The following is a 17679-nucleotide window of genomic DNA, read 5'->3' as shown; positions in this document are numbered from 1 at the left end:
GAGACTAAAGCAAAACAAATTAATTCGAAAGACCAGGAAAATTACCAGTTATAAAAAACATCATAAATACATCATAAATATATATATTCCTTGATAAACAATATATTCACAAGGTTTTGCAATATGGCTCAGTCAAAACAATTATTTTGATGGGGTTGTAGTTCAGTATTTGTATTATTTATTTTATAACATTTGTTTGATGGGGATACTCAGGTGAGAGAGAACGTGGACAGTATTGAGAGGGATTAAACCCCAATTTCTGGGGTTTATTTATGTGTTTATACAACCAGACTTGCACACATTATTTTATACTGGGTTTTTTTTACTGCATATCCCACCTTCATAATCATGTACACATCTCTCGATTATTTAGCTTATCCAGTTATTGGACCAAAACTAACCTCGTCCACAGGCAGAAAACTCTGGAAAATGTACATTTTGTATTTTCGTTTACAATAAAAACAATATTAAGTCAATAATAAAGAAGTAACTAGAAAATACTTTAAAAAATATAGAATTATACTGCTTTTAAGCCCCCAAAAACAAGTGTTTAGCCTGCAGTAATTACTAACCGCCTTTGAGGGGCAGTATAAATCTGCTGTTTAATTCTGTTTGTTTTTTTGACAGTCCAAAACTCTCATTAAATTTCGATTTAATTAGATTTTCCATTTAAAAGGCTTTTATTGGCATGGGAAACATTTGTTTACATTGGTAGAGCATCTAGAAAAAAAGATTAAACAAATAAGAAAAAGGTTAAAGATATTTTTTTTATATACATTTCTAAGTAAACACAAGTTTCAAACTGATAAATTAGTTAAAACTTTTATTTTATTAGCTGTACGGGTTTTAAACAACAAATAAATCACTCGCTTCGCTTTCCTCCAATAGCCTAAATACCAAATTGTAAGAACAGTAAACTCTATTAAACAAAGTAACAAATAATTTGCTCAAATAAAATAACACCCACTGGGTTGGATTTCTTACAATATAGGCTACTATTAAGACAATACATTTGTCATTGTCAAAATAAATCGTGATTTATTTCTGAGCAGACCCTACCTTTCTACCTGGAACTTATGTCCAATGTATGTGGGATCCGCCTACCTGCTTTTCCCGCGGGAGAGTAAGGATCGGTTAGGACGCCCCTTTTCCATTATGTGGATTGGCTGTGTGATCTGGTTGGCGGTTTTGAATAGTGCATTCCACGTTGCTGGAGAATAACAAGTTTCGAGGAAGCGATATCGGACTAACAGCGACACAGAGTTAAGCTATTTGGAAACAATCGAAAGAAAATATATGAAAGATTAACGACAGTCGTGATATCGTGCAAAGCTCAAAGCAAACGTCGTTGCTGGTGAGTTATAACAACATTTTTACGTGGCGTGAACAAATCTCGCCTTTCCTCTCCAGCCTACACGAGGAAGCAACAAGTGCCCCGTGGCTGTGCTGTACAAAAGTTAGTTATGTTTGTACATATTATTCTAGTATACGAAATAGTCAACCTTTAAGAAAGTGTAGGAAGTGTCTGGAAAACTGTTTTGAAGGTTTTCAAATAGTTTGAAACCTCTTTGCTGGTGTGTCCATGTACAGAATCTCCATAATGATCTTCATCGTCACATACAGGTGTTTGACTAGTTACGAATGACTATGTTTGTGGATGTTGGCATTGACACAAACTGCAAAGGACAGACATTTAGAAAATGTACAGGTAGGACACAACAGAACGGCTCCATTGTTATGAAGATTAATGGTGTTTCCATAGGGTTAAGGATATGCATTACAGTACTGGTGTTAAGGTTAGGGTTTACTTTAAGGTTAGGAAATGCAGGACTGGGGTTAGGTTTATGGTCTGGGTTATGTTTAGGCATCACAGTACTAAGGTTAGAGTTAAGGTTACAAAACAAAAAAAGGTTAGGTTGGGGTTAAGTATTGGTTTTACAGTACTGAGGTTAAGTTTAGGGGTTTGGATAGGTATCACAGTAGGCAAAGGTAAGGCTTAAGGTTAGAAACAACTAACTTGCAACCATTGGAGTGAAGGTTGGTTGTGTTTTCACCATCTCCAACCACAACACCCTTCTACACAGCCACTCTATTTAACTCTGAATTTGCTCACCATTGCCCCTAACAGCCGGTCGGTAACCTAATGTAATGTAACATCTTGCAAAGTTGTCTGACAAAGATTTAGGTATGCTTTCTTGCATATGTTTGGGCTATGTAGCCTACACCTTGAGTTGCAAGGAACTATGGAATTCAGAAACTCACACCACTCTGTCATGTGTGGTTCAATCTGCCTTCTACTCATCGGTTGGCTTAAGTTTATCTCTTGGCGAAATGTTCTCCTAACGGCACTCTTTCCTAATGTCCATACATGTTTCAACTTTTCCAAGTTTAATGTGGTAGGTTGACATTTGGTTTTGGTTGTTAGCATGTGTTTCGTGATTGCATCTTTGGTGAAAGACTAATTAAATCTTTCTACGATGGCACACTGATGCATGAGCAGGGCCGATGTGGTCAAGGTGTGACTTGTAAGGAGTCATTGAGTTGGCTTATTCTGAAAAGCACCCGAATGCTGTGTTAGTTCCTGGTCTGCGCCATTGGCTGGAAGTGCACTTCAGGTGATAAAATACAATAGAATCATGTTGTTCATGATTGCGTTGGCTTTAGTGCCAGAAATGATTAAATACCCTGTTAGGAATAAGGTCATACTTAAACTGAACTAGTTCCAAATTAATTAATGCATGAGAAGGACAGCCCCCCCCCCCCCCCCCCCAAAAAAAAACGGCTCAGGTTCTGATCGCATACTCCAAATTACCATCTGGCTGATCTTTTGCATTATGCCTCACATTGGAGCAATTGAGTCTCCAGGAGACTCAAACTAGGACAACCACAGCAACACAGACAAGATGTGAACAGCTAATGGGTTAAACCCCCCTATGCCACCTTTTTAGTGGACACAATGGAGATCATAATGAAATCCTGGATTACCCCTAATTTATTTTAGGGGTACAGCTGACTAGGGGACAGACTATGAGCAGTTGGAGGACAGAGAAAGGGTTACAGAAGTGAGGATGAACTGAGGAGAAACATGCATAAATTCAGGATCTTCACATGAGATAGGTTGGTTGGTGTGATAACTGACACTACTACTGGTACCAAAAAAAGGAAAAAAATTAAAGATGTTTCTGAAGGTTTTTCATAACGTCCCCATCACAAATGATTGAGTTTGCTTACATTGGCCTCATTGGCCATGTTGCCTAACAGCTTAAAAAAAACGAATCTTTGACTTTACACCTGCCTAAATTCCCTCATGGCTAGTTACCTTATTCAGTATTATATTTTTCAGCTTTACTGATATACTGACATGCGTTTAGTTTACATTCTTCTATAGAACCTTTTAGAAATGACATCATGAAAATTGACTAATTGACAGAGAGGAGTCTATCTTTATGCATCCTGTGGCTCTTTTCTGTTTATATTTTTTGAACAACCTAAGAATGTCTTTACTAACTGTTAGAAACGGTCTCAGGGAAGCTCATTTGCTTTTCCACTGGGAAATGCTCACATGGCGTGAGGTTTGGTTGATTGGCCCATAGTTACAGCTGGGGTTATTGTATGGGCAGGCATAAGCAATGGATGACGAGCACCATAGCATTGTATTAAAAGCAATTTTAATGCACTGTAATAACGCAACAAAATCCTGAGGCTTATTGCTGTGTCATTTAATCGCCGCCATCACCTCGTGTTTCAGCGTGTCACCCACAGCCCCACCCAAAAAAGGCCTAATCGAGCCAGCGTGAATGCACTCCTGTAATGTATTCAAGGCTGATTTCCGATGGAAAGAGGTACCAAATGAAACGTTCAACTGACAGGGCAATTAAGTTCAGACAAAAGGGGCTCAGCAGGACAAGTTTAAGGGAGGAGGAGTTAGTTCTCTCTGGGGACAGCGGAGCAGATCCTGTTTGGCAGGAGGGTAAGGTTAAAGCACATGGATCAATGTGCTGGCTTTCAGCTCTTTACACACTTGCATATTAAAGAGTCATGTAGCTGTTCCAGTCTTGGTAAATGCCCATATTTACACATACCGAATGCATATCTGATATTTTTTTGTCAAATGAATTCAGCATACACTCTTATCTAGTGCCACATAGTGAGTGGATCCATTTTCATACTGGCCCCTTGAATCAAATCCTACAGCTTTGTTGTAGCACGCAGCACGCGTTACCTAGTGAGCTGCATGGGAGCAGCATGTGTACACCGAGATGCGCTACAGATCGACCGACGCTCCATGCATGTGCCACGTGCCATCTGCAGTGTTGTGCCCGTATCGTGGTGGATCGTCCATGTCTGGAATAGCCCCTGATCCTCTTAAATGATTACTTAAGCAAGAAGATGATCTGCGTGGGCAACATGTGGCCAGTTTCCCCCTCCTCCCTCCATGTTTATCTTCAGGACTACAGAGAGGCTTGGCTAAAGTCCTATGACTTCATTAAACTGCCCCCCCAATGTACTTCCTCACAAACGGATATCCACCATCAATAATAATCTAATATAATCACTTGTGCCCCACAACACACAACCCCCTTTAAGGACCAGATCAGTACAAATGTAAGTAACGGAATGAACGTTATTGTCAGCATGTGCATTTGGAAAAGTATACTTTTTTTCTTCCACATTCGATGCGATCAAAATAAGGTAATATAAATAAAAGTAGTCACAGCCACTTGGAGTGTTGAGTCTATTGTTTAATGGACACTTTTTAATCAAATGTTTTACCTTTGATTACCTAATAACTGAATATTGTTTTGGATAGATTTACCCAACAACATACTGTTTTGTAGCATACCAAGTGTACTGATTCCAGTGGAACAAAACCAAGCTCAACTGCATATCTGTAAAATTTTTTGCTGGACTCAAAGGTCACTTTTTAAGACTTCTAAAAGTTTCCAAGTGGTCAAACAGGGCTGTTCAGAGAAAGGGCATTGTTAGTGTTTAAGCAACCGCTGAAGAATGTGCGTGGTTGCGCCCAGTGTCAAGTGTTTAGTCTTGCCCTTTCCATAATGACACTCATACATTCATCACTGCCAACCCAGCAGCATAAAACTCACTTTCTTTCCATTTTGAGTTTGGTGGTGGGTTTGAAAGGCATGCAGCCCTTTGGGTCCAAACAGGGAGGCATTCTCTCATCTTGCGCACTGGGGCTCTAAATTCAAAGCATTGTAGAGACAAGTGCTCCTTTTGTCCTCTGCTATCATCTCCCGGGCCTGCCTACTAAAAGTAAACCCCTTTTCTTGTTCTAATCTCTGTGTATATTTCCCCCAGTAGATCAAGAGTTTTCAGGGCTTTTAACTAGTTTACAACATACTGTCCTTAAACACAAACAAATGCTGTTTTCTGTCAGAAGAAGTGGGTCAGCTAACTGTCTAGCCAGTTAACTTATGTCGTTGAGGTGTTCTTGGACTTCTGAACATCGATCGCTTGATTGCCGTAGACACTGGACAACTAAGACTCTATTTCGCCTACTTCAATTGTCGTGGACACCGTTTCTTTCAAATAAGTTAAAATGTAAGTGCATTTTTTTATTTACACTAGCAGCAAGAAACAGTCCCTGCGCCATTAGGTGAAACATGCAGGCGCTTTGACCTGACCACTGACCTGGACATCATATAAACTAAGTGACCGCGTTGTTAACCTGGGAACTAACAATTTCTATCAAACAAGTGCTGTCGCCGTTGATGGTTGGATTGTTTCAGTGCCAATGTGACATGATTTTAGTAGCTCCCCAATGACAAAATGGATTTTGTGTTTATTTAGATGGAAGAACCTACGGAAGTGGACTTGCTGTGTCACCGCTCATTCCAGTCCAATGCACATTGAGCGATACTGCCTTTAGACCTCAGTAGCTCCGGGGAGTATCTGTCTGAGCAGTGTCCCACATTACCTTGGAAGGTGTCCTTTGACAAATGACATTTACACCCATCTCAAACAAACTATAATAATGCGAATTTGTCAACAAATCTCATCTCGATAAAACTATCGTAGTGTTAAAAACGCTCAAGTGTATTTACTTTACAGTCAGCGATCGTTCCAGGTATCGCTGGAAGATGCCACGCAAATGTTGTGAAGACTCTTGTTAATTGAATTCTCGTAATGTGAATTGGACGATTGGCAGTGCTTTTATTGGGTATCCTCATAAGTGTTAGATCATGCTATCTTCAGTCTAGCCACTATTCTGAGGGCATCCCAGATCTGGGCTCAGTCAAAATATAAAATTCTAATCCTGGTCCTTGCCTTCCCATCGTCTCTTTCCCATACTAAAGTTTCCACTGGCTATTATTTCAGTTTTTTTGTATTGTTTGGGAGTTGTGAAATGAGGAAGTGGCTAGCCCCCCCCCCCCCCGCCATCCACTCCACTAGCTCAGGGAGCTTCCCAGGCAGGCCTCGTTGGGGGAGTGTGGGGATGATTGACGGGTTGGGGGCGTGTGTGTGTGTGGTGTGTGTGTGTGTGTGCGCGTGCGTGCGTGCTTGTGTGCGTGCGTGCATGAGAATAACAATGGGAGCTTTGTAAGTGACTGGAGGGGGGGATCTCAGCTGAGCCACTTCATTAGTCAAGGCGCTCCCTCTTTTTCCCTCTATTCTCTCTCCTCCCTCCTGCTCTCTTGATCGCTCCTCATATAACAACCTCTGAAGTCTGTACCCAGCTATTTAGAGCCTGCGTGGTTTGTGCTGCTCTTTCTGCTGTATGGTTAGAAGCAGAGTGAGGACAGTTTTTTTTCTTCTTCTTTTTACCCCTGGACTCTCTGGGGGTTGTATGCAGCTCCTTTCATACGTGACCACTTTACCTTGGGTCCTGAGGTAAGTCTGCTTGTCCACACTGCTGTCATCTTGTCCTATGCCCAGAACCAAGCATCGGACAGAAGCGTTAATCTGTCATGCTGTTTCAGAGTAACTTAATGCGTTTTTTGGGTGCACATAATGACCAGTCTATCAAACGGGGTGTTACGTTGCTGAAATATGCATCTGTGATAGTGAAATTGTCAGGCTCCAGCCTCTCATTGTGCGTTGCCCGACACTCTACTGGTATGTCATACCAGTAGAGTATCTTAAATTCTTGGTGCCTATTCTGAAATGAGGGTTTATGATGAATTGTTCACACGGAAAAGTGAGATGTCTTTCAGGGAAACCGGGTGGCGGGGGGTGTTTCCGCAGCTGTGCTGCATGTTGACTTAACTGTCAGGCTAGAGCAGTGGTCCAGCTCACTGTTGTCTCTTGGTCTCGTGTATACACACACACACACACCCACCTTCGGGTCAAGGGGATGGTTCTGGGTAATGGGCCAGATCCTGAGAGGAATGAGTAAGAGGTGAGCTCTAGATGTGGTGAACATACTGAACTCTGTATGCTTAGTCACAGTCTCTTGGTAAAGCACAGTCTATTTTTAGGCTACTTTGTATTATTTCACTGGTTTATTTAGTTGGCATGAGGTCCCTTGGTTGTTTATTGTTCTTCCTGGAAGGTACAGCTGATAACAGAAGCTGAATAAATTATTGTTCTAACCTTGCAAACATGCTTGAACACCCCTATAGCTGAAAAGGCTCTTACCTATATGTGAAACTGCTACAGTAAACTGAGCAGGGTGTTTCTACTGCCAGATGTATTTTTTTCATCCCAGAGGACCTTATTGTCACCGCCGTGTGTGTCAGCAGCAGATGTTTCCTATGTTCTTATAGTGCTGTGTCTTTGTCAGCGCTGGGATAGGACGTGGTGATGCATGAGCCACATGTACATGGATGAAATGTCCTCAGGAAATAAACGGGGCATGTAATCACCAGTGAGATTAAGGAGCCAGCAAACTCTTCTAAATGTTCTTTTGGAAACTCACCATCTCCTACAAGTGCGGTAACTTGATAGCTAATAACCTGTGTTCCAATGCTGTTCTCTATGTACTTAACAGTTTTGTCTGTTTCAGGATGAAGAGGTGAATTCCCTCTGATTGCAGTGATGGCAGTGCAGGCCGGCATACAGGTATGACCGTAGGTTTCTGGTGGATGTTTTTAGATTTCTTCAGGAGGGGTAACTCTTTAAGCTGCAGTCCCAAAACCTTTCCGCTACCTAGTTACTGTCCTGTCTATATTTGCCTATCTACAGGGTAGCAGCGGCAAGCAGGTATAAACAGAATGGCTCGGCTATATTGGGTGTTAACAAAATCACGACCCATTTTGACTTTTATTTAAAACATCTCCAACCTCACACAGTGTTACCTGTTTGTTTCTAATAATATCACTTTGGTTTTTTGATCATATCTGTACAGCAACGTTGCCTCAATTTGCTCTCATGGCTGTATGATATCTGAGTAGCCCAAATAACATCCTGTGGTTTCTGACCTTTTTTCTAAAAGGGTCAGAAGTTAACAAAAACCATGGGAAGATTTCATTACTAGGAGGAACTTGAAGAACGAGCGGACAAAACCCTGACACTGCCTGAGGCCTTTCTTCTCTTCCTTGAAGTTATCACTGATCTCATGTGAATACTTTGTTTTAGCAATATTTGTTTTAGTTGTGCCGACTCCCTTAAACAGATGAACAGTCATTGGTCCATTACGGTCTAATAACCTAACCCGTCATTGTTCTATTACAATCATCGAAAGTTGTTTCCCCCCTGGACAACCTGAAAGTCCAGCCGTTTATTCCAAAAAGCAGTTTAGTGTTATTTCAACATAAAGCATGAAAAGATTATCAAGATTGATCATGTGGACCGGCTTATACATGATTAAGCTTAATTTGTTTTCACAATTAGTCTGCTTGTCTGTACAATACCCTGGATTGTTATTAATGGATGGGAAGTCCTTTGTTTTTTCAGTTCTTTCATAACCATTTCTTCATTTTGTAAGAGCAATAAAAGGTTCTGGAATTAATTGCACTAATACTGACACAAAGGATCAATGAAATTGATATCTAACTAGAACAAGCCCTTGTGGGGGATTAATGAAGCAGGTAAGTCTGTGTAACCTGCATCCAATCAGGTCCGTTGATAAGGGGGAGTCCACCACTAATAATCCACAATGGTATGGCGGTAAACTTGCTAGGTTTATGTAACTCAACACTCGGCTCTTCGTTGCCGTTTCTCTAATTAGCCTTATTTGGTGTGAGGTAGTCAGAAAAACAACATGTTGTTGGGTAGCCTTGCCCAGTGTGTCACAGGCAGTCAGGTTATCCCTAGAACATGGTTATGTAAGTGAAGGGGGCTGGGGAGAGTGAGTTGTGAGAATGTCGTCACATTATGTTGACCTATTTCTGGCTTTTAATTAAATGCCTTCTTTCTTTAGATAATTTTTGTGAATACCTCCTAGTGAGCGGGGCCAGAGAGCGTGTACAATACTTTGTGCTGTGTGTATGAGTGGATCAAAATGTAAGTCGACATCCGTGGTGACTGCAGGATAAACGGCTTGGACCAACCTCCAGGCATTCTCTTCCTCTCAGCTGATTTTCTTTCCCTCAGTGCAAGTGGAATGTCACCAGAGACATCTAATATGTGGTCCCAGAAGAGGTTGTTATATCTTGACTATATCCTATTTCTTTTCTTCCATTGTGAGTCATAAGCACAGAACGCTGCTGACTCTCAGAGGCAATGTTTTCTCTCGCGTCTATTTACAGTACATTTCAAGTCTTTCAAAATTGTATACTACAATGTATGAATGTGGATCAAGGGTATCAATCTGCAAGATGGTCTGTTTGCCTAGGACAGACATCCAGTATCCTGTTTCAGATCCTTTTTACACTAAAATATAAACGAGAGAGAAAAGATGCCATTTTACATAGTAATTTACATAGTGATTCGACCAATAAATCGAGAGGGCTCGTTGCCTATAATGTAGGGCTAAGGGCACTCGCAACTTGACCAACTCCTTGTTAGTTTCTATTATTTAGAAGGCTTTTCATATGCTACATAAGGTAGCCTGTATATTTTAGTTACACAAAGCTGAAAAATAAACCGTGGGCTACTGGCCATTGAATTTATTTTCCACCTGATTCACCCCTCATTCGGCGACGTGAAATGTAGGCCTGTAGGCTTAATCTGACTTAATGTTAGCTATTCTGACAGTACACTGGACATTTGACATTCTCATTGTTCCTGGTTGAATTCTAAGCACCTTGAACAGAGCCTTTTTGTTGAGCCAAATGAGCTGTCTTTATTTAAAAAAATAAAAATGCTGAACCAGAACCACAAAAAATGTCTCAGCAGAAAGACGGAATGCCTTCACACCTGCACCACGTTAACCCTTCGTTATCTTTCGCCCTTGACGTCTCGCAGGTGTGGTTCGGGGAGAAGTTTGACACGCCTCTTCAGAGTCCACGCAGCCCCCTGTCACAGCGCCACGGCCCGGGCTTGGCCGACGTCTTCCAGTATGACCAGTGGCTAGCCGTGCGCCATGAGGCCACCCTGGTGCCCATGCAGGAGGACCTGGCCATCTGGCTCACTGGCATGCTGGGTAAGAAGACTTCAAGCGGTGTCGTCTGGTTTGTGCGAAGCAGACATGTACAAGTCACGGATATGCTGCCTAAGGTTGACCCCTTCGCTCTCTCTGATTCACAGGAGAAGAGGTTAGGGCAGAGTTCTTCATGGAGGAGCTGAACAACGGCGTTAAGCTGTGTCAGCTGGTCGGGGCCCTGCAGACCAGAATCTCGCACAGCGGGGCTTCAGACATGGGCAAGGTGAGACGTCGGTAGGCGTGCAAAAAAGGGGAACGTAAAAGCGTCCGAGGCCTGTGGTCCGTCGGAAAGGGGCTGTGAGGAAATGCATGGGTGGGTGATTTCTGCTGGTTGTTGAATGCCTTCTCCCTACAGCTGTTTCCCATGAGGAAGGTGGCCTGTAAGTGCAATGCCTCTCCGGGGTCCTTCTTCGCCCGTGACAACACGGCCAACTTCCTGGGCTGGTGTCGCCACATCGGCGTGGAGGAAACGTACCTGTTCGAGTCAGAGGGCCTAGGTACTTGTCATGTTTTGTTACCGCTCTTTCTATTTATTTGAGCACGCTGGAACATGCGTATGAGTCAAACTAAAACGTTGCAGTTTAATCAGTGCATGGCATTGCAGTTGAGAGAGGATCTGACTCCATCCCCATCCCAGCACTGCTGTTACCGTGCTTCACTACCCGTGGAGTTGATTAAAGTCTCCTTTACCTTAATCGGTTCAAATTAACATGAGCTGAGTTGTAAGCCTCTAAGGAATGAACAGAGCAGATGCCTCCACTACATCCATTGTCCTGGTGTTTGTTTAAGCCTTTCTCCTTAATGACATAATAGGATACTTCGAAGATAGAGAACTTACATGTTAATTGCTATTTGGATAACTCCCCATTATAAGTAATGGGTTGGCAACGCCACTTGTCCAATCTGGCTCTTGTTGGCCCTCTTCAAAAGATCTGGCCTCAAATATACTTGTACTGTACTACCATGCATTCCCTTACAGTTTCCATGTGTTTCTCTCCTCAGTTCTGCACAAGGACCCCAGGCAGGTTTGTCTGTGTCTACTAGAGATTGGCCGCATTGTCTCCAGGTACAAAGAATTATTGACGAAGTAGCAGAAATGTGGACTTTGTGTGGTCAATCCCTGTAATGTAGAGAACCAAATGGAACAATTCCTCTCCTCAGGTATGGGGTGGAGCCTCCAGTGCTAGTGAAGCTGGAAAAGGAGATTGAGCTGGAGGAGACCTTGCTGTTGACGACAGACCCTGCTCCTGCAGTCAAAACCTTCACCGTGTGCTGCCAGCATGGAGGTCTTTACCATCCTGGGGTAAGTCAGTGAAAAGGATAAGTGTACTATCAAACCTTCGCTCACTAAACAGACGCAAAGTAACACGCTACTCAGACATGAAGAACACCCTAAGCGTAACTACGCTGCTGTGAGACCTGAAGCTGGCACTAGCCTTAAGCATCCAGATCCTTAAATTCCTGACAGGCTGACCCCCGACGGTGAGGGTAGGTGAGGACCCTGAACCATGGTGACCCCTAAAAGGCGTAGGACATGAATAACTCTGAGAGCATGAGGGAAAAACTGGTTTGGTGAGCAAAATCTATTAGGCCTGAATGCCAAGAGATACTTCAGGCAGAAATAAGCTATCACTCATCACCTGGCTAACGGCATCCCTGTGGTGAATCATGTGGTGAGAGAATCATGCTATGTGGATATTTCTGAGCAACGGGGACTGGTTAGGATACAGGAAATGATGAACAGAGAGGTCCTTGAGGAAAACCTGATCCAAAGCGTGCATGATTCATCTTTCAGCACGACAACAACCTGAAGCACACAGCCAGGACAATTCTGGAGTGGGTTCGGCTGTACTGGCGCTGCAAGAAAGAATTAAACTGAAAAAATCCAGGAGTGCAAAGCTAGTGAAGGCATAGCCAAGAAGATTCAAAACTCTGATCGCTGCGAAAGGCGCTTCTACAAATTACTGAATAAACGGTCTGAATCCTTGTGTAAATATGTCTACGTGTTTTCATGTGGTCATTATGTGATGTGTTGATTGAAGGCAACAAATAATACATTAAATTATAAATAATAAAATACTAATACAACATGTGGAGAAAGTGGACAGGTCTGATGACTTTCCAAAGGCACTGTAAATATATTGTCTGTGTATTTGCGACTAACTAAGACTGTATGCAAATGCATCTTTATTTTTCTGTGTTACAGGAGCAACACTTGACCGACGAGCCTCCGTGTAACTGCTCCCAGAGAGTGTCTATTGAATACCTATCAGAGGGCCGTTACAGATTGGGTGACAAAACCCTTTTCATCCGGGTGAGCAGAAACTTGACATACTGAACACTTCCAAGCATTGAACAGCGTTGTTGAGGTTAATTTATCTGTTGAGGAAGCAAGTCTGAAGTCAGTGACACATTCTGTCTGTATTTCTGACAAGAGACCAAGATAAATGTTCCCACTTCCCTGTAGCCCCATTCTTTAACTGGCTACTACTCCAAAGGTTGTCTTAGGGCTAGTGGCTGGCATTAGAAATTAAATTACCACACGTGACATAATTCTAAGTCTACGGTTTGTACCTGTCAGCTCCTTGTACCTTGACCTTCCCCTTTAACCCACTCCATTTGAAAGATAGTCAAATGATAGATGTAGTAAGACTTTGAACATGAAAAGTCTGATTTTAGGATTACATTGGGTATTTACTGCTGATGTTGTGCTTACGCCACTGAAAAGTAAATCAATACTAAGGTAAAAAGGATGAAGTCTATCAGCATATGAAATGGGTAGGAGGAAAAGTCTGTCTTGGTTGCTTTCAGTCCCATGCAGCACTGGGTCCCATGCAGCACTGGGTCCCATGCAGCACTGGGTCCCATGCAGCACTGGGTCCCATGCAGCACTGGGTCCCATGCAGCACTGGGTCCCATGCAGCACTGGGTCCCATGCAGCACTGGGTCCCATGCAGCACTGGGTCCCATGCAGCACTGGGTCCCATGCAGCACTGGGTCCCATGCAGCACTGGGTCCCATGCAGCACTGGGTCCCATGCAGCACTGGGTCCCATGCAGCACTGGGTCCCATGCAGCACTGGGTCCCATGCAGCACTGGGTCCCATGCAGCAGTTCCCTAAGCTCATTAGGGGAAGCAGACTGGATCCTGTTAGTGCTGGATCTATAGCAGGGATTATGTCATTTTTGGCCATGAGCAACAAGCTACTGAGCCTGGACACAATAGAAGTGTTTTTACTTCTAGCGAACAGAAACTAAAAATAGATAGTAGCTGTCGATAGGATGTGGTTCTCAAGGAATTGTTAACTAAAAAATGGGTGTGGTTAAACTTTAAGAGACACAGAGAGATACAATGTTAAAAAGACACAGTATGTCACGTGTACCTCTCTTGCCGTGGCAGATGCTGCACGGGAAGCATGTGATGGTGCGAGTAGGCGGTGGCTGGGACACTCTGAAGGGTTTCCTGCTCAAATACGACCCTGGCCGAGTGCTCCAGTTTACCACGCTGGAGCAGAAGATTCTGGCTTACCAGAAAGGCCCGACCGGCCATGGGGGACCCGGTGCTGCTGCCTCCGCCCCTCCGCCCGACATGGACCCCCTCGCTGCAGTCAACCTCATCCCTTCGTCCCCCTCCTCGTCTTCATCCGGTTCGGCCTCCAAAACCACCAGCACCCCCGTTTCTACCCCTGTTTTGCCACGGAGGGTAGCCGCACACCCAAAAAGGAACCTTCAGGTGCCCCTTTCCAGGCCAAAGAAGCCCACCCATCTGCCCTTGCCGGTCGGCAAGAAGGAGGCAGCGGTGTCACCTACCCGGCCTTTACAACAGGGCCCCGGCCCTTCCCTCCTGAAGGGGAGGAGCCAGCCCAGAGCACCATTGCTCCCCTCTTCCTCTACCCCAGCCATGGCTCCTTTAGTCCCCAAGCTGAAGATTAGGCCCCCTCCCCGCAGCGCCCCCTCCCAGCCCCGGAGTCCAGTGTGTCCAGAGCCCTCCTGTAAATATCCTAAACCCTCCTCTACCCCCACCTCCATCACAGGGCCTCGTCCCACCACAGCCCCATCCAGGGTACCCTTCCAGAAAGACGGCCGACCCCCAACCGGCGCCACCCAACGCCGTATGCCTCAGAGGCGGCCTGCCTCCCCAACCTCACGCCAGCGTCCGGATGCTGCCAGACGGATCCGTCCAGCCCCTAGGATAGCAGTACCAACCCCCAGGCCAGCAACACCCCAGCCCGTCAAGACCCAAACCCAGACTCCCAGGGCTGCCACAACAGCGCCGCCCAAATTCACCACTTCGCTTACCAAGAGCAAAGACTTCTCAAGTAAAAGCCAGGCTCCAGCCAGGGCTACCCCCAAAGTGGCTTTTCCCATACGTGGTGGGGCCCCTGGACAGGTACCAGCGGCCTCCATTTGTTCTACCTCTGTTGGCATGACCAACCAGAAAACTATCCCAACTGCACAGAAGGCAGGGCAGAGGCAAGCACCTGCCACCAATATCCTCTCTGTCAAATCTGAGGCCACCATAAAGGCCCCCCAAAAAAGAAGCCCTAACGTCAAAGCCCTCCCATCCCAAAAGAACACTGCTGTCATGAAGAAAACCCAGCTGAAGAACAAAAGTGAGGACCCATATTTTGAAATGAACGGTAGGAGGCAGAAGACGTGAGCTGTGTTTTGGGGGCGTAGTAATAAACATTTAGTGCTTCGGCACAGTGTTTTAATGTTTCCACACACAATTCAGCAGAACACCTTTATAGATGTAGCACTTGTCAAGCAAAACACAAACTAGAATAATATTTCTAAATGCCTTTGCACGGCTACTGTTTTTACCGTTTTAAGTTAAATAATTACTTTTTGTCTCCGTTTTTCTGATATTTGTTATTTGTCTCTTTTTATTGTTGTTATTTAAAGGTCATTCTTCAGTTGCAATGTACTTTAGGTTGAGTGGAATTTCACATTACCTTTGAATGAGTTCAGAACTTGATTACTGGTTTCATCTGTCACCTCAGCAGTCTTCAGCATAACACTAAATGGAATCGGTTTAGAACCAACCTGTACTCGACAGCCTTTTTTACGATTCTCTTCCAGCAGGTCTTTAGAAGTTACAGCTGCTTGTCCTGGAGATGTGTATATATATTTCTATTGCATATCAAAGTTGGATTTTAATTCTGTTTCTGGGAAAGGGACAATTCTGTGGAAAGTGGAGCAAACTTAGGTAGCACACTTTTTTTAAACATAGATTTATTTTATTGTTAATATTCATTACAAGCATGTTATTGTTACCAAAGTCTGAAATCATTGACAGGAAATATAACTGGATGAAAGGTTTTGTCTTCTGTGAATAAGCATTCTATTGATGGAGGTATGATTTTATATACACTTTGATATTCATGATAGTGTTCTCTTTTAAATGGTCAAATTAAGCACTGCAAGAATGTCTCTGGTGTGCCTTTAGAAATAACTGCCATGAGGAATGTACTAGAAAGTAAGGTCTTAATGTGTTTAATTGTTTAATTTATGAGAATTGCACAAACAGACTCTGACTGCAAGTTTATTACATACATGACTACTGATGCATATAACATCCTTTGAACATAGGGTTTCAACTATGGGACAACTTAAGTCCTTAATCATTTTACAGAGCTATTGAGAGGTACATTTTATTAATTTGTGTAAAGTCATCTGGATCTCCTTTGTCTTCATGTCTAAGTAACTGTAACTATTTTCTTGATCAGCACTTTATGAAAATCTGTTGTTTGTTTGCGCGATTTTGAATGTTGATTTGTGAGTCGTTTAATATACGTTTGTTACATTGTCCAATAAACAGCCATACGTTGTCTAACTTTCTGCCATATCTGTATTGTCAGTGCCTCAATTTAAATTCAAATTGCCTAGTGGAGAAAATTGATCTACCACATTTCCAAGAACAATCATGCCCGTTTAAAGTAGTATGCTAACCTTCGTAGTTATGATGCTGTCCTTCATATAGTCCTTTCCAGCACAGTTCCAGCTGCTGTTGAGGATGTGTAACTAGGCCATAACAGAACTGATCTATTGTGGATGTGTAACCAGGCCAGAGCCAAACCGATTGTCTTGGCCTAGGATCATAAGCAAATAGCAATAGTATTTATTTGACAGAAACATAATTACTATGTACCTTGATTGTATTAGGATATAATGTAAATAAGACCCTACAATATTTGGACACTGATAACATTTTCATCATTTTGACTCTACGCCACCACAATGGATTTGAAATTAAACAACCGAGATACAACTGAAGTGCAGACTTTCAGCTTTAATTCAAGGGGTTGACCAAAAATATCGTATGAAACGTCTAGGATTTATTTTTTATTACACAGTCACATTATTTCAGGGGCTCAAATGTAATGGGACAAATGAACACAATTTTTTAATACTTTATCGAGAATAATTTGCTGGAAATAACCGCTTCCACTCCAGACCTAATGGACATCAAATGCTGGGTTTCCTCCTTTGTGATGCTTTGCCAGGCCTTTACTGCAGCTGTCTTCAGTTGTTTGTGGGTCTTGCAAGTGAAATGCATGCTCGATTGTGTTGAGATCCGGTGATTGACTCGGGTCATTGCAGAATATTTCACTTCTTTGCCTTAAAAAAAATCTCCTGGGTTGCTTTTGCAGTATGTTTTTGGTCATTGTCCATCTGTACAGTGAAGCGCTGTCCAATCAACTTAACTGCATTTGGCTGAATCTGAACAGACAATATATCCCTATACACTTCATAATTTATCCGGTCCTTTTTGTGTTGCAGAGCTCACCAGTGCGCAATTCTTTCTCAGAATGTACCAAACTGTTGTTTTGGCCATTCTTAATGTTCCTGCTATCTCTCTGCTATCTCTTTGTTTTTGCAGCCTGTGTGATTTGTAATATTCACAATATAAAAATCATTTTCGATTTTCTGGTCATGTTTTAGTCTTACGTCCAGCAATATTTATTAAAATAAAAGTGGTTTAGGTCGACGTGTGCAATTAATCAAGAGTCAGTGGACAATTTATTCAGGCTTCCGTTCCAGCACTAGACCAGACACTATGCCTCCAGAACAGCCTGAATTCTTTGGGGTACAGATCCTACAGGTTGATGGAAATGTTCCACAGGGATGTTGGTCTACATAATATGGAATCACATAGTTAATCCATATTGGATGGTGGTACATTGATGCTGC

General features: G+C 43.1%; 1 protein-coding gene across 2 annotated transcripts; it reads left to right on the top strand.

Moving 5' to 3' along the window:
• The first annotated feature begins 1122 nt into the window (after nt 1-1122).
• On the top strand, nt 1123-16331 carry gas2l3 (growth arrest-specific 2 like 3). Of its 2 annotated transcripts, none has more exons than XM_010892632.4 (9): nt 1123-1354; nt 7967-8022; nt 10309-10486; nt 10591-10709; nt 10842-10983; nt 11489-11552; nt 11648-11789; nt 12693-12800; nt 13886-16331. In XM_010892632.4, exons 2-9 carry the CDS (start codon nt 7999-8001, stop codon nt 15143-15145), a joined length of 2037 nt encoding a protein of 678 aa, XP_010890934.1. In that variant the 5' UTR covers nt 1123-1354; nt 7967-7998; the 3' UTR covers nt 15146-16331. The 2 variants fall into 2 exon arrangements, with proteins under 2 accessions (XP_010890934.1, XP_010890935.1); XM_010892633.5 differs by lacking the exon at nt 1123-1354 and adding an exon at nt 6623-6852.
• Nucleotides 16332-17679: the final 1348 nt, after the last annotated feature.

The sequence above is a fragment of the Esox lucius genome, chromosome 23 (genome assembly GCF_011004845.1).
Source record: "Esox lucius isolate fEsoLuc1 chromosome 23, fEsoLuc1.pri, whole genome shotgun sequence".
Lineage (NCBI taxonomy): Eukaryota > Metazoa > Chordata > Actinopteri > Esociformes > Esocidae > Esox > Esox lucius.
Note: the sequence above shows the minus strand (reverse complement) of the source record. Positions and strands in the feature narration are given on the sequence as shown.

Excerpts from the sequence above, each read along its gene's own strand:
- gas2l3 (XM_010892632.4), top strand. The coding sequence starts at position 7,999 with ATGGCAGTGCAGGCCGGCATACAG. Across the intron at positions 8,023-10,308 it reads CAGTGCAGGCCGGCATACAG|GTGTGGTTCGGGGAGAAGTT; the intron begins GTATGACCGTAG and ends GACGTCTCGCAG. Across the intron at positions 10,487-10,590 it reads CTGGCTCACTGGCATGCTGG|GAGAAGAGGTTAGGGCAGAG; the intron begins GTAAGAAGACTT and ends TCTGATTCACAG.